General features: G+C 43.6%; 1 protein-coding gene across 3 annotated transcripts in view; it reads right to left on the reverse strand.

The window, feature by feature from the left end:
* Positions 1-655: 655 nt before the first annotated feature.
* Positions 656-16,927, reverse strand: part of gng7 (guanine nucleotide binding protein (G protein), gamma 7) — a 122,789-nt gene continuing 106,517 nt past the window's right edge. For 2 of the 3 annotated variants that reach the window (XM_070859627.1, XM_070859628.1), the window contains exon 3: positions 656-8,784. In XM_070859627.1, coding sequence (XP_070715728.1) covers positions 8,659-8,784 — 126 coding nt within the window. In that variant the 3' untranslated portion in view covers positions 656-8,658. The remainder of the gene's footprint in view (positions 8,785-16,927) is intronic. The other variant, XR_011587579.1, reaches the window with a different exon arrangement.

A 16,927-nucleotide genomic window follows, 5' to 3' on the forward strand; every position in this document is an offset into this window, starting at 1 on the left:
TTCAAAAGGGGGCCTGTCCGGCCACTTACGCCTGTTTTCAAAGTTTCGTGAGTGAAAACTTACTCCAAACTAACTTAGAATGGAGTAAGTGAAGATTTTTGTACGCTCGAAAAAACCTTGTCTACACTTTAGAAAATCAGGCGTAGGTTACAAATCAGGCGGAGGGAATGGGGGGGGGGGGGGTTTAAAGGGAAGTTTACAAACATTAAACACTTCAGTTTTACAAATAAAGAGCCATCATGAATAATAAATGATAAATACATCAATAAATCAATCAAAAAAAAATTAAGAAATAATTTTTTTTTTAAATCAATAAATAAAACTTTTCTACTTACCGACTGTAGCACCGGGGGCCCTCCAACAGTGTGCTGGGTTGCCCCCCTCAGTGTGTCTCTGTCAGTGTCTATCTCTCTGTCTGTGTGTCTCTCATTCTCTGTCTGTCAGTGTCTGTGTTTCTGACAGCGAGGGAAGGGGGAGAAAGGGGGAAATTGGGGGGGCGAGGGGAAGGAGATTGGGGGGGGGGGGCGAGGGGAAGGAGATTGGGGGGGGGGCAAGGAGAAGGAGATTGGGGGGGGCAAGGGGAAGGAGATTGGGGGGGCGAGGGGAAGGAGATTGGGGGGGGGGGGGGCGAGGGGAAGGAGATTGGGGGGGGGGCGGCGAGGGGAAGGAGATTGGGGGGGGGGCGAGGGGAAGGAGATTGGGGGGGAGGAAGGAAATTGGGGGGAGGGGCGGAGGGAAGGAGAAGGGGGAGGGAGGCTGAACTGGCCGGGCCCGAGACTACGGGCAGGGCCCGTCCCCAGCACCAGATTTACAGGTAGGTGGCGTTGGGTCGGGTCGGGGGGCTGGTGGGAGGGAGGTTGGTTGGTTCGGTTCGGGTCGGGGGGAGGGAGAGGGAGGTCAGGTCGGAGGGAGGGAGGTCAGGTCGGATCCAGTCCGGGGGCGGGGGGGGTGGAGCCGGTGTCGGGTCCGGTCCGGGGGGGGGGGGGGGGCGGGGAAAGAGAGCGGGCCCGGTCAGGTGGCAGGTGTCGGGTCCGGAGGCGGGAAGTGGGAGTCGAGTCGGGTCGGGAGGAAGCAGGAGCTGGCCGTGGGAGGAGCCTTATTCACGCAGCCCCAGTGAGGCCATTCGGCCAGGGCTAGGGGCTGCGTGCTTCGGCCCCTCCCACAAAGTTTCGGGCGCCTGGAGCTACTGCACATGCGCGCTGCGCATGTGCAGAGGTCCCGGCACTGTTTTCGGCGCAGGGACCTGACTCCGCCCCCTACAGCTCCTGCTGCGCTGCGCCGAGGGCCAGAGGACCTGCAGGGAGGTGGAGAATACGGAGTTTTTTTTTTAGGCGCACTTTGTGGCACGAAAAACGGGCGTCCAGGTCGGGACTGCGCCGTTCTAGGCGCGGCTCGAAACTTGGGCCCTAAGTGTCTGGGTTAAGGCTTCACATGCACTAGTTGCCCTTGGGTACCTCATCTAATAGACAATATGCCTCACAATGTCAGCAGGTAATTTGACTGCATTGTGCACCACAGCCAAGTCAATCATTTCCTCAGCTAAGGTTGACAAAATGCACTTCGAGCCAGGGTTCTTGGATTTCAATGAGAAGTGGGAACCTTGGATGATTTTCCCCATTCAAACTCAGGGCAATGAGGCCAATTATAGTGCTACTGGCAACGCCCTGACTGAGGACAGCTAATTCAGCACAGAATTTAGGTGGAACCCAAGAGCTTCTTGGCCCAGCTATTCACTGGATAAACTCACTGAACAACTGGGCGAAACAACATTTTAATAAAGCTAATGCAGAAATATTTTACATGAGAAATAGGAGCAGGAGTAGGCCATTTAGCCCCTCGAGCTTGCTCCGCCATTCAATAAGATCACGGCCGATCTGGTCTTGGCCTCAACTCCACTTTCCTGCCAACTCCCCATAAACCTCGACACCTGTGTCTTCAAAAAACTGTCTATCTCCACCTTAAATATATTCAATAAATATATTTTCAGTTCATCATTTGCACTTAATAGTTTGAAAATGCATAGTCTCAATATTCTGAAAGAGAGAATGCTTAATGATTTGGAAAACTCCAGACCCAGGAACAATGGTTGTTAATGAACTTAAAGCACTGCTGTGTCCTGCTTGTTATTCTTTTCAGGATGTGTGTGTGTGTGTGTGTGTGTGTGTGTGTGTGTGTGTGTGTGTGTGGAGACACACAGTTCTGTTATTTCTACTGTTGCTAATTAATGGAATAAAGATTAGACTTTTAATATGATTTATATTGTATACATTAGAATTAATTTTATTAAGGGATCAATTTTTTAATGTCTTGAATCAAGTGTTTTTAAAAATTTCATGCTCCAGTGAAGATTTTTGGTTTAAACAAATCAATATTCAGGGTTTTAATAGCAACTCAAAATAAAATGCAGTTCTTTACTGTTCAGAAGTAAATGTAGCACAACGTAATTTTGTTAACACACAATATAATCGTTGGCAAGTAACTGTCCTTGGAGTTGTAAGCATTAATTACAAGGAAGAAAAATTTGACTGTGTCCCGATCACATTTTAATTTGAAAATTGTGCATTCTAAATTCCTCTTCTGCAAGCAAATATCAAGGACTTGAAACAAATTACTCCTTTAAAAATATATTCTCTTCTTGCCTGATGTGTTGACTTACAGTAAGTAGCACATCCAAATAGCCAAATTCCATAATGGGCAGTCTACTTAACTGAGCCACGAGTTGAGTTCTGCAACTGAAGGTTAACAACATGTTGAGAGCAAGGGCTAGCTGCTTGATTGACATCATGATGGTATGTAGAGGTGTATATCTAAACTGGAGACCTCCAAGGATCCAGTTGAGATAATCACAGTCCAAGCTCACTCACGAACAATGGCCACTTAAGCAAGATGGTGGAAGGTTGCTCTTTCCATGGAACTTTAACAAAGCATGAATGAATACCTTCTGCAGAGGAAAGGAAAGGGGGAATAAAAAAAAAATGAAAAATGGGAAGAAAATAATCAAAATGACACAGCTTGGCACACAGACCAAGTAGAAGTCAGTAACTGGACTGGGGACTATAATAAATTATTGTGCATCTGAATGCTGAAAATTAGAAGATATCCATAACATCAAAATGATGGGAAATGCTAGATTGACCCTACTTGTAAAGTGGTGTTATTAATTATTAGTAATCAATACAATTATTAAAATTGAATATATTTTTAGTGTGAATAATAAAAAAAAGCATGCTAGACTGGGCACAATGATTCAATTAATTAATTGATTATATCATTTTGGATGTTGAACCTACCTTTATACCTTTAATAAGAATTGGAATCATGGGTATTTACGGCACAGAAGGAAGCCATTTGGCCCATCATGTCTGTGCCGGCCAAAAAAGAGCTATCCGGCCTAATCCCAATTTCCAACTCTTGGTCCATAGCCTTGTAGGTTACTGCACTTCAAGTGCATATCCAAATACTTTTTAAATGCTACGAGGTTTCTTCCTCTACCACCCTTTCAGAGCGAGTTTAAATTACGAATAAAAGTATTTCAAGAAAATGTATTGAAAAAGTTCGTACTGGAAACGGTCCTCGGTAGCATGCTAATGGAGTATGTAGTATTGGCAGTTTCAGAAATGTATACTCAACCTACCCACCATCAATTATGGGAAAATATCTCGATCAAACGCCCCTTTCTTACAAGTTCAGATGAATGTTTTACCTACGAATTGGTTCAAATGAATGCACCAACATGTCAAACATTTGGACATAGGAATCTTAATTAAACTCTTTTGTACGGGGAATGCTACAGTTGGCTTCAGTAGCTCCAGGCCAAGGAGGAAAAAGATCAGCCAGAATTTCCACTCTCGAGTGCTGTCCAGTGCACATGTGTGGACATTCAGTAAGTCTAGAGTTATACTGGCTGCCTATGATTGAATAGTAATCCTGGTAATCCAAGCTTACACATGGAAAATGGCCACTTGGGAAAGGTACTGGAGGATTGCTGGCATCATATGCCAACTTAAGTCGTCACAGGGAGCAGAAAAAGGGAAAAAAACAGAATATTGGCAGATAAAAATCAACTCATGCAAAAGGAGATTATGTGTGTGTCTAACTGTAAACATTTAATGGGAGAATCTACACCAACTCAGTCAGTGGCAGCCTGAAAAATGGATCATTGGTCAGCTAAAATCAAGTCCAGGTAACCAAAAAAAGCAACCACACCCATTCCAAGTCAAATTATTCGTTGGGTATACAATGGCTTCTAATAATTCGAATTTGAAGGCCAATATCAGAAAAGGGGCTGTATTTTATGTTGTGTAATGACTGGTGTGTGAATGATTGGAAGTACTGTGCACAAAAGTACTGCCAATATTTATAGATTTGTTGTGCAAAGATATTAAAACATGTTCTTGTAGTTCCAGACCCACGGTTCGATTTTGGCAGAAGGACAGACTACAGTAAGGTTCTTTCACAATATGCCTTTCTATCTCCCCCCTCAGTAATTTATTTGATAACATTTTGGACTATTTCTACAGGTACAGTAAAATTCATCTGTGAATTGTGTTTTAATTTTTTATTTGGGGCATTTTCCCCCCATTTGTCCAATGACTGGGGCAGAATGGCAGCTTGTTTGGACTTTACTCCCATTGAAAATAACAGGGGCTGGAGTACACCAGTAAGCACACAATGCATATTTTTGCGCCTGTTGGGCTCCAGCTGAAACTGACTGGAATATGTCCTACAAGTTTTTAATTAGATGGAATGGTTCCTGATCTAACAATGTTATGGATTAAGTGTCCAATTTGCATTATAAGTAATTCCAAATTACATCACACTTTCAACCATTGGCTCAAAACACTGGTTCAATGGGTTGAGCTGGTGTTATAATGCACCCCATTGGAGCTCCAATATGTAAGTTCAGACCTGCAATGTGCCACATGTTGACGTCTCAATCTTGGTCACTGTAGTTAAGTTAGAATTGTTTGGATCATTTACATAAATATCAGATTGCATTTTTTAATCAAAGTATTGAATTGATCAGTTTTCTTAATTTAATTAGAAGTATTGTTCCTTTGATTCAGTGTGGTTGATGCCAGTGAAAATTTGTATATTCAGAGTTGTGCAAATGTTCATATGTTTCAGGATATTCGATATTCTATCCATATGTATGATATACTGTTATGTTTGTCTAGAAACCTCTAAAGAGTTAACAGAGATGTTGGTTTGACACCAAAGGAAGGGATTTGAAACAGATGATGGATTTATTTTGAAAGCAGTTGTTTGAAGTGAACAAGAGGTCTCAGAAACAAGGCCCGCAAAAAGGTGAAAAATGAGAGCGTGAACAAAGACGTAATGAAATTATTATTAGTTTAGAAATGATTGAACTCAAGAAGCTGTTCTTAGTGTAAGTCTAGGTAATAATTTTAGGTAATATACTCTATTAGGGACTTTTGCTATATAGATAGTATTTCTCTCTCATTCCTTTACAGGACAGATTTTCATCTTTTATCACCTTGGCAATAAGCATCTCCTGGGAGGAGATCAGGGGGGAAAATTGGGTGGGGGGGACTGCGTGCTTGTTATTGAATCCACACAATTTTCCTACCATTAATTTAAATGGAAGGGTTCTGCTACCAGTCTTCCCCGCCCGATTTTTCTCTTGGTGCTCTGCCCAGGATGCTTAACACTAATGTTCCCCTTAGGTGCGTGGCTGCACATCAATCGGGAGATCCAGCGCAGGCCGCTCACAAGTTGTTGCCACTGGAAGACAACGTGCAGCAAATTTAAAAGGACTGCGCATGAAAAAAAATTAGAGGGAACATTGCTCAACACCCAGGCAGTAAAGATGAAAATGTACTCTGTTGTTTGTAAATAAAGAAATTTATTGTTTTTTCTAAAACCTCTCATTTATGTGGTAGTATCTGGCATTGTAGAGAGAATTTGGCAAGATTTGGCAATGTGTAGGTGACTACTTCCAGTAAACAGATCACTGGAAGCAGAGTCAATGTTAGCTCCTCTAGTTCACACCTTTGCAAGAGCATAGAAAAGGTGCAGCACTAGTATCAAAGGGTCAACTTCAAAAGGGATTCACATAGGTTGCAAAGCATTTTATAACATCCCATGGAATTTTTAAAGCGCTATATAAATCCAAATTCTTTCTTTCCAGATTGTGGGGAAGAAGGGTTGTTTATTGGTGTTAAGACAGCAGAGAGAGGTCATGGTACTAAAAACCTTAAACAACCACAGTGGTTGGAGATGGCACAGAGTTGAAGCCATGTGCTTCCCACAGGCAGGAAAGGACACAGCAATGAAGCTGTCCCAAATGCTCTCAGACTGTCAGCAGAAGTAGCAGTACCCTGCTGCCTGGTATGAAACCAACTTCAGAAAACTATCCAGATAAATACACTATGTATCTTGCAAAATATAAGGAGGGCTGAGTGAGTTTTTAAAAAAAGCAATAATTTCAGCTTAGGGCTTCTGAATAATATTCATCATCTGAACATCTTGATAGAAATATTACCTCCAACATGTTCAGTATTGAAAAGAGATGAGAAAGTTTGAGTTTGTTATGAATATAATATGGATAGATAATTAAGAGGTTAATGGACCCGTGTGTGTAATGCAGACTGGAGGGTTAGAAGACATTGCAAACTTTAAACTCGGGCAAGTTGTTGTCACCTACACCCTGAAACTGAATTAACGGTTATAAATTCATCTACACATAGATTTTGTTTATCATTTATAATATATACACACAAGACAGTGAATTTCCATTTCAATTTTCCCTTACTACTGCAGTCCCATTTCTTTGATGTGGAAGCCTTCCAACGTTGGTAGGGCAAAGGCTATTCTCTGTTGTATGAGGTAGGACCTGAAGGTATATTAAGATTATGCAGCATTACCAGGTAGTTATTTGTTATCCCACAGGAAAATTCACTATCTGGGTAGATATCATTCACATTTGGCAGTTGTGATTAGAAGGAAAACCTCTCCACAAGATACAAGAAAACTAAATTACAAATGCAGGTAACTACAACCGCTGTATAAACGCTACACTTTCAAATTAGGAATTTAAAAAAAAATTAAGCCTGTGAACGGGGAAAGTAGAGTAAAATCCCAGTTGGCACTAGAACTTCCCCATTTCACCTGGTGATGTGTGCAGAATCAAGCTGCTCTTACACCAATTTGATGGGTTTTAATCATTTTAGCAGCACGCATTCGCTATCTCAACACCATGTATTGGGATTCTCTCCCTATAGTTTTCTGTGAACTCATAACCAAGAAGCAAGCTCTGTTGTGTTGGCCAAGTAATTTGCATTGCAAATAGGGATACCAGAACTTCCCGGTTTAAAAAAATTCTATTTTGAAATACAATCTGTAGCACTTGCTGATTTAATTTGAAGGTTGGGGTTTTTCCAAAATGTAATAGCTTGCTTCACAGTCCATAAAAATGATGGATTTAATAACTTCTCCCCAATTCTGTCAGATCTTAGCTAATTAGAAAGCAGAACATCTATATCCAAAGAGGGGCAAGAGAGAGCAAGGCTACTTAAAGTTTTAAACATATGATTTTTACTATTTCAGCATTTACTACACTCAACAGTGTTTTGAGGATCACCAGAGGAAAGTAGGAAATAAGTTAGGTGCAAAATACATTGCTCTCCCACCCAGTCTTGGCCATTAGTGACCTCTCCACCTCTGCAAAACGGCAAACAGCTAAATGCGCTATATTTTTTAAACCAATACTGATACCAATATATGCAGTGTTCAATATAAATTAGCAATCGTCAGTGTAAATCAGGACACACTGCAACAGATTCTATTCTTTACCACACCCCAAACCCAAAATGTTAACACAAAGGGTTAAACTGCTTCTACCACATACACAAAGTTACATTCTGGGAAACCTTGCTGCACACACAGTACTAATTTAACAATGTTCAATTTTCTAAAACACATTTTGTGACATATCCTTGATTGAAACAGAAGTAGATGTTTGGGGTGATAATATTATTTCAACTAAAAACTCTCATCATTGAGCAGAATTAATCAAAGTTTCCAACAAAACTAAAGCACCCATAATTGGTCATATTGAATAAATTGAATAAGCAGAGTAACTTAAAAGTGCCCTTATTTACAAACCCCTGTTAAGTATTTGATAATGGGTATAAACTGTTTCTTCTTCATTTTACTTTTAGAAATACTTAAGACATTTAATTTAGGATCTCTATTTTGTTTTAAGTATTCCAAAATTTCTTAATACCAAAGGGCGCTCATACTGTACAATTCCATTCAATTGGGGTTTCTGGTAGTGAGATAGCTTAACAGATCCTCTTGCCACCCTCCCTTCCTCCTCACCCCCAACCAAAAAAAGGGACAACAACTTTATCAACTGATAATTCAGTTGAACCTCAGACAAATTAGAAAGCATATTGATGACAAAACATACCCCTTTAAAAGTCCTCCCTTGCTTGATCTGGTGAAATTAATTCTGACTGGCTGAAATTTCTAAATCCCCTTTGCTAGATTTACAACTGTTGTTCAACTGTAGTTCTAAAAAAACAAGTACAATCCCTATTTAGACACCTGTATTCATTGATTTGAGTATTTCTTGCTGTTGGCAATCATGAATCGGGTTCTAATGTGCTGTGCTTCGTCTGTCTGTGAGCAAAGCTATAGGATGATGCAGGGTTTTTTCTCCTTGAAAGGATTCTCAGACGTCGGGACTCCAAGAATCAGCGGGTCGCTCCGGGCATGCTGCTCACAGTAATTCATAAGGTCTACAGCAGCTTTAGATACCTGTTATGAGAAAACAATTTAAAGAAATCATTCAATAAAGTTATCCTGGGTATACAATGTGGTAACATTAATAATCCTCGCCCCCTTCCAATTTCCTGCCTTCCTTGCCTGAAGGCGTCAAGTCTTGCTGGGGAACCATTTCACAGACTACAGCAGCCTTTTGGTGCCTTGTTCACATGTGAGCCAAGACATTCAGCAAGCTATGTTGTTCCATAGGCGTCTGTCACCTTCTGGTACCTCACCCAAGTGCCAAGTAGCCACACTTCGTGAACCTAGACAACAAATGCCATGAGGCTATTCATCCTTGGTGATGTCATAGATGAGCACAATCCAGTCCTTTCTCAACATCAAGATACAGACCACTTCTAGCAGGATTAGTAATAGAGAGGGAACTACAAATTATTTCCTCCTCCTTAACCCAGGGGAGCTGGAATCAAATGTGTCACCTCTGTCACAGTAGAGATCAGCTAACTCAGTATTGATTAGTCATTTTTCTGCTCTGCATATGTTAACTATTTCACTATTTTAACCAGCTGAGCCATTGATAAAACCATACATCATTTTAAAATTTCACATACACTGCACAGGAATTGACCTGGATTAACCCAGATCACATTTGCATGTTGACAATTTACCCACAATTAGAAAATGAAAGCGGTCTGTGATCAAAGTGATGAGTCACACCCTTCTTTTTCATATATTTGTATGCCGTACACACGTCAATATGTTGTTGACAAACCAAGAGGCAAACATGGTCATCTGTGCACTCTCAGATGCATTTGCAATATCTTAATATTTAGAGTAAATATTTTACTGTGCAAGAACACTATCTATATGGGGCCAATACTGATTTTACCATAAAAGGGCTGAAATACAGGAAATTAAAAAAATTGTGTGGGTTTAGCCAGCGGGTACCTGAGCCATAAAAATAGGAAGGTCCCAGTTTTGAGTTAGCTGATCTGAGTTGGAGTGGCAGTAGTGGTGCTACAATTAGGCTCAATGGCCAAGACTTGCCCATGGTGTCTTAGTGGTTGACAGTCTACTGAAACTCACTGTCAATGGTCAATGAATAATGGCCACTTGAGTGAGGTAGTGGAGGGTGATTAGCATCCATGGAACAGTACCCTATCAAGGACTGAATGCCTTCAGGAGAGGAGAGGAGGGAGGAATTGATGAGAAAAAGATTTTAGAAACAGTGTTTGCATAACAGCATTGCATTAAAGCACTGTTAATATGAATGATGATAATAGATTTTTGTAGGTGGCTGTAAATATTTATCACTGACAGAAGTTTATTTGAAAACAAAGCATAGCTATACAGCACCAATCCTACCCTACATAAATAAATCTTTCGTCAGCCCATCATGGGCAGCTCTGATCATCTATAAATAATCCTCATCCCAGACATCAAGAGCTAAAGGAGGAAGCATGGGGGCAGGAGGAAGCATGGTGGCAGGAGGAAGCAGTGCAGAACCATAGAATCTTCTGTGGAAAAGGAAACTATACAAATCTAGACATGGAATTTCCCTGTGTTCCTGCTGCAGATTCTGTACAGTAATACAGTACAGTTAATGTTTTTGTAAAATTAACTATAAATAAAGTTGATCTAAACAGGAAATTGGTCTCGTACCAACATTGAAACTGGTTAGTATGGCGCTTGTCCAGTGAGCAGAAAATTATTTTAGTATATACCTGCTGTGCAATATTGAATAAAATCTATTGAAAATGGTGAGTCAAGTTTTGGTTAAAGTGCTAAAACATTGATTTAAAGATCATTAATGAGTTCTTCTATAGGCTCATTTAGAGAAGAGACTGTATAACTGATCCATACAGATGAGAAGGTCCTAGTTTTGATACCCAGTATATGCAGTTAGGTGATCTTAGTCAGGACAGTAATAGGGGTGATAACATTGTTCTCAATGTCCCTTTTGGGGGTGGGGGGGGGGGGGGGGGCGGGAGGGAATGAGAGAAGAGAGAGCAACCAGGGTTTCTCTTGCTGACCACTATCCAATGTCCCTTGCTGGAAGGACAAGTGTGGCCTCAGGTGATGGCAGGCTGTAGACTACTACTAAGTATCAAGACTTGCATGTAAATAGTCTCCATATGTTAAGGTTCTAAGAGTGTGCCTGGCGCATGTGGAACTGTATGGAAGGGGGAGGAGAAGCTCGGCCTTGGCCAAGTGGTAGCACTCACGCCTTTGAGTCAGAAGGTAGTATGTTCCACCCCCACTTGTGAGTTGAGAACATAATTTAGGCTGACATTTCAGTGGAGTACTGAGGATGCGCTGCATTGTCAGAGGCACCATCTTTCAGATGAGATATTAAACCGAGTTCTTGTTCGCCCACTAAAGTGGTAGCATTCAGAGTGGGGGAGCTCTCCCAATGTTCTAGTCAATGTTTAACACCAACATAATAAAACAAATTCTGGTAATTTCTCTCATGGTTGTTTGCAGGACTTTGCTGTGCGTAAATTGGCTGCTACATTTTACTGTATTATAACAACGACTACACTACTGGCTGTGAAGTGCTATGGGATGCCCTGAGAATGTGACAGACTCAACGAGCTCAATTTTCCCCAGTGATTTGCACCTTTTTTTGGAGCAGGCTGCTTTTTCTGGCCTAACTTCCACAGTTTCCCCAATCAATTTGCACCAGCAAAACTCATTTAGTAACGATTTTTTTTTTTAGGTAAGTTTTTTTTTCATCCAAAGGGGGCGTAACCAGCCATCTACGCCCATTCTGGCCATTTAGTGAACTTTGGCCTGCTGATAGTTACTCCATTTCTGTTTAGGCCAGCGTATGTGGCCTCTCCAGAAAACCCTAGAGGAGAGTTAAAGAAATCAGCGCAGGTAAGTAAATCGGAGGTCCTTCGGCCTGGGCTAGGGGCGGTGAGCGGAGCAGGAAGGCACTCAGGGCCGGCAGGAGAGGGAGCGGACGGACTGGTGAGCCCTTAGGCCTGGGCTAGGGGCGGGGAGCGGAGTGTAGCGGACCAGAAAGGCACTCGGGGCCAGGAGAGGGTCGGCAGGGGAGGGAACCGGATGGAGCGGCAAGCCCTTCGGCCTGGGCTAGGGGTGGGGAGCGGAGTGGGAAGGCACTCACTCGGGGCTAGGGTCCGCGGGGGAGGGACTGGACGGACCGGCAAGGCCTTTGGTCTGGGCTAGGGGCGGGGAGCGGAGCGGATCGGGAAGGTACCGCAAGCCCTTCAGCCTGGGCTAGGGGCAGGGAGCGGAGCGGATTGGGAAGGTACCGCAAGCCCTTCAGCCTGGGCTAGGGGCAGGGAGCGGAGCGGATTGGATTGGGAAGGTACCGCAAGCCCGTCAGCCTGGGCTAGGGGCAGGGAGCAGAGTGGGAAGGCACTCACTCGGGGCCAGGGTCCATGGGGGAGGGAGCGCTTCTCTGTAAACCCTGGAGAATAGAAATAAAAAAATGTGCACTTACCTGAAGCTGCTGTGCCCGCTCGAGATCCTGGTCCTGGTCTGGAGGCCTCGCGATTGCCAACTCATGCGTGTCCATTGCAGCGACGTCAAAAACGCAAGTTTATCCCCCCGCGCATGCGCAGAAGGCCCGCCTGCGTTTTTCAGAGCAGACAGCAAGCTCCACCCCCCGAAGCGACTGAACACGCTGCACGGCTCCGGATTGCAGTATAAAGATTGGGGAAAGTTAGTACAACAATTTCTGGCGCATTTCTGGACCTAAAAGCCCGGCATAACTCTGGCAATACGCCTTAAAATGGGTTTGGACAAAATTGAGCCCTATAAATCTCTCATATTTGCATTGCATGTTGCTGTTTTAACCCTTATAAATCTACAGAGTAGAATAGTTTCTTAATGTGTTCTTAATCCTGCCTTCACAGGTTTGAACAGTATTTGCAGGCACAAGACTGAACACATCACCAAAAGTGGTTCTGAATTGTTCTTTATCAACCAGACAAAAAAAAATGAATTTCAGTAGTAAACATGTCTGCCAGTATCCCAGTCAAAATTTCCCAGTCTCCCTGGCAATGATGATTCACTTGTTTATTGAATTTGCCGCATGATGGTCCAAGTAATTTTTGCTTGATGTAGGAATGCATGAATGCATGGAATGCACTGCAGTGGGTGACCCTGTCTGTAACAAGTCACAAATTAAAAGGAAATATTGATCTGGCTACCAACCAGACTGACTTCAGTGTTAAGTTTCCAGTCTGGAAAACCCCTCAAGAAGAATACTGCATCAGGTCTAGATTTAAAAAAAAGGCAAAGAGATTGTTAAATATAGCAGTCCTTTGTGGGAAATATTTTTTGATATCTAATGATCCCTGTCCAGTGCTAGAACTGTGGTGTAATATTTGAAGTAATGAATAACAGCAGCAAGATCACATTAAATTATACTATGCTCAGGTAAACAACTGCTTTGAAATAGGAACAGCACTGTACAACATGCAGTCCACCTCGGTGGTCTTAATATGCCATCTAAAAAAATATGCTCCATCTACTTTTTGCCCATCTCTTCAGAAGGTACTGATCATGCTGGAGGAGAGAGAATACGGCACCTCCGGCATCCAAAAGACAGCACCTCCGACAGCACAGAACTCCCTCAGCACTGCACTGGAGTGTCAGCCTATATTTGTGTGCTCAAGTCTCTGGAGTGGGACTTGAACCAATAACCACAGGCGAAAATGCCCAACTGTGCGCCACAGCTGATGCCAAAAGTCTAGGCAGGATATTTATTTGTGGATGGCCTTGCAGCCAAACATGATCCCATCCTCACATGACATTCATATGTGCATTTTGCTACAGGGTCCATTGAGATCGGGATCTTCTTCCTAACCGGAGATCATTTCCCATGATTACATTTAACGGTCTGCAGGGGATTTCAGTTATAACGGCCGAGATTTTCCTTACCTCAGAGGGTCCAGGGCGGGCGACATCGGTGGCGGTCCCGACTCCGCTGCTAGCTCCATCCCACGCTGGAAAATGATTTTATGTCGATGGGGCTCGTTAAGGCTGCCCAGCGCATGTGTTGGTCCAATTAGAGGAAGCGGGTCTGGTGACATCTGGCATCATCAGCCGGTTTCCTTAAAGGGACCATGGCCAACTTTCTTTTAACATTTGTGCTGTCAGTGTTCTACAGCATTGAAGTGCTGCCAGCACTGACAATGATTACAGAGGTGCAGGGCTGCACCAAGGTTCTCCCATGACTCCTTCCATATGCTTATGGATGGAGTCACAGCCACAGGGTAGTTCTCTTTCCTCCCAATGGGTGGAAGCCACTGCCTCAGGAGACCAACACAGCTTGGTTGCACACTGCACAGAAGGGCACATACAGGAATGTTGTCAGGAGGACCTGGAGTGGCGCAAACCTTTCAATGATCTCATTAGTTCACGACATGTTAGTACAAAGCCACACTCACCGTGTGCCTCTCATCACATCCCCATCACTCTGCCTTCCCTACCCTACCCCACCCCTGCACATCCTTACTCACAGCAACTTACCATTCACCCATCCCTCTCTCTCTCTTTACATCATCACATCCCCATCTCACTAGCCACCCCTCACACTCACTCTAGTGCAATCATACCAACTAACAACCCACAACGGTAGCCACATAGGTCTTTTATCAAATGTTCATGTAAAGTTTCTATTAATGTGCTGTCAAACATTGAAAGCTTTATTTTCAACATTTTGCATTGTTGAACATTTAAGTGCACCTTTGGAAATAGCTTAGTGAGTTGCAGCGGATGGCAAGATATAGCATCATCATAAGCAGTCCCTCGGAGTCGAGGATGACTTACTTCACTCAAAGTGAGTTCTCAGGTGACTGAGTCCAATGTGGGAACTACAGTCTCTGCCCCACCTGTGACAGACAGTGGTTGAAGGAAAGGGTGGTTGGGGAGCCTGGGTTGACGCACGCTCCTTCCGCTGTCTACGCTTGGTTTCCGCTTGTTCGAGATGCTCAGCGCCCTCCCGGATGCTCTTCCTCCACTTTAGGCAGTTGTGGGCCAGGGATTCCCTGGAGTCGGTGGGGATGTTGCACTTTATCAAGAATTGAGGGTACCTCCAGGCCAGATCCAAGGTTGTCCCATCCTCCGTCATTGAACTACAGTATGCAGACGACACTTGCGTCTGCACACACTCGGGAGGCCGAACTCCAAGCCATCGTCAACACCTTCACCGAGGCGTACGAGAGCATGGGCCTTATGCTAAACATCCATAAGACAAAGGGTCCTCTACCAACCTGATCCTGCAACACAGCACTGCCCTCTGATTATCAAACTCCACGATGAGGCTTTGGACAACATGGACTATTTTTCATACCTCGTGAGCCGACTGTCAGCAAGAGCAGACATTGACGACGAGGTTCAAGACCGCCTTCAGTGCGCCAGCGCAGCCTTCGGTCGCCCGAGGAAGAGTGTTTCAAGACCAGGATCTCAAATCCGGCACCAATCTCATGGTCTACAGGGAGAGGTATAACTGTACTATCCGCAATGGTGGTGACTGTGAAAGGAATGACTTGGACATTGTAGGGATGCTTTATGATGTTGGTGTCAATGTGGCGAATTATGTGGCAGCCAGGGTGTATAACGGCACGTGAAGTACAACTGGCCATGGAGAGGCCATCCCTGGCCTCCTGGGAAGTAAAGTGCTCGGGTGCTGATGCCCCCTGTCCTGTGCAGAATCAGGTGATTGTGGAGCAGGTTGGTGCTGCTGGTGTGCCTGGTGCAGCTGGTGTTGGGGCTGATCGTGCTCGGATTCTGAGGACCAAGGTGAGAAAGTATAATGGGCACCCATGTTGATGCAATAGATGGTGAGTGTTCTTCCAATGAGGCAAGAATGAATGGAGAATGGAAAGCCTGTAGAATCTGTGCTAGAAATGGACTGAGAAACAGCTTGTGGCTGAGGAAAGTGATAATCTGTCAGACGGGAGCTTTTACTGAACATGTGAAGCCGTCAAGTAATCAGCTGGAGCAATGACCACTGAACTCCCGCCTCAGGTTGACAGCCGTGGTCCCCGAACAGTGTAGTTCCCATGGCCATGAAGTTAAAGTGAAAATGTAAGTTTAAAAAAGCCTTTTCATGATTTGTCAACTAGATGGTAATGATTTTAATTGGGTCCCCTGCCGCTGCCCGTCGGGTTTGCTCAGCGCCGACAGACGCAATATTGGGAAAGGCAGGTTGACGGCGAGGTTCCGACCCGCTGTCAAAAGAAATACATTTCCCAACTGACCCGCCACCAATCATGCCCGCTGACCTTCCGGGCAAAGTGTCGGTCTAGTCACAATGTACTTTTTTGGCTAAACCTTAAACATGGTACTCTAACAAGGATCCACTGCATTATTTTCAGATGTAGAGCACAGTGCAAAGGAAAATCAGAGTTGAGAATGAGAATGAAAATGAAAATGAAAATGTTTGAGGGTCAGCATAACATTTAGGCAGGTATTGAGAAATGCTGGGCTATTGCCCAGTCCCTCTTGAGTGGCAAACTAGTTAAATGCACCACAGAGTAATAATGAGTCCAGAAGATCAAAAAGGTACCATTATTTTGTCCCTGGACCTGTTTAGTAAATCAATTTCGGCCAAGGTAGCAGTGTGTGTTGGGGTAGCACTAAAACCCACCCTAGTAACTCCAAGATAGGGAGGGGGCAAAGCATGAGTCAGGATTTCTGCTCCAGATTGCTCACCAATATCCTGCTAGACGTGTGTACCACTATGAGAGAGGTTAGGTTTAGGGCTCAAATCGGATGGCGCCAAAATTGAACAGCAAGTTGACGCTATCTGACCAATCTACCAATTAGCTGAACTAACAGATGGCCATCACCACATATGGAACCAAACTTCAGCACTAGTTGCTAACTTAGGAAAAAAGAGGAGGAAACGTGATAAAAATCAGAGGACAAGTTAGAGGTTGAGGTTTCAGAAATCAAATTCTGAAAGGGAAAAGTTATTTACTTTGGGCTTGAAATGGCATAACATGATTGTCAGATTTTCTTGTATTTTACCTGGATTTGAACTACAAACGGTGCTGTTGACTTGTCTCCCTACTCTGCATTCTGGTTGGTAAGGGGTCCCTGTAAAAATTACTGGTTTGCAGTTTTCAAAATGGACAGTATGTAATCTCTAAAGCACCTGTAAATATTCTAGAATCTATAAACCAGTAATTCTAGT

The sequence above is a fragment of the Pristiophorus japonicus genome, chromosome 18 (genome assembly GCF_044704955.1).
Source record: "Pristiophorus japonicus isolate sPriJap1 chromosome 18, sPriJap1.hap1, whole genome shotgun sequence".
Classification (NCBI taxonomy): Eukaryota; Metazoa; Chordata; class Chondrichthyes; family Pristiophoridae; genus Pristiophorus; species Pristiophorus japonicus.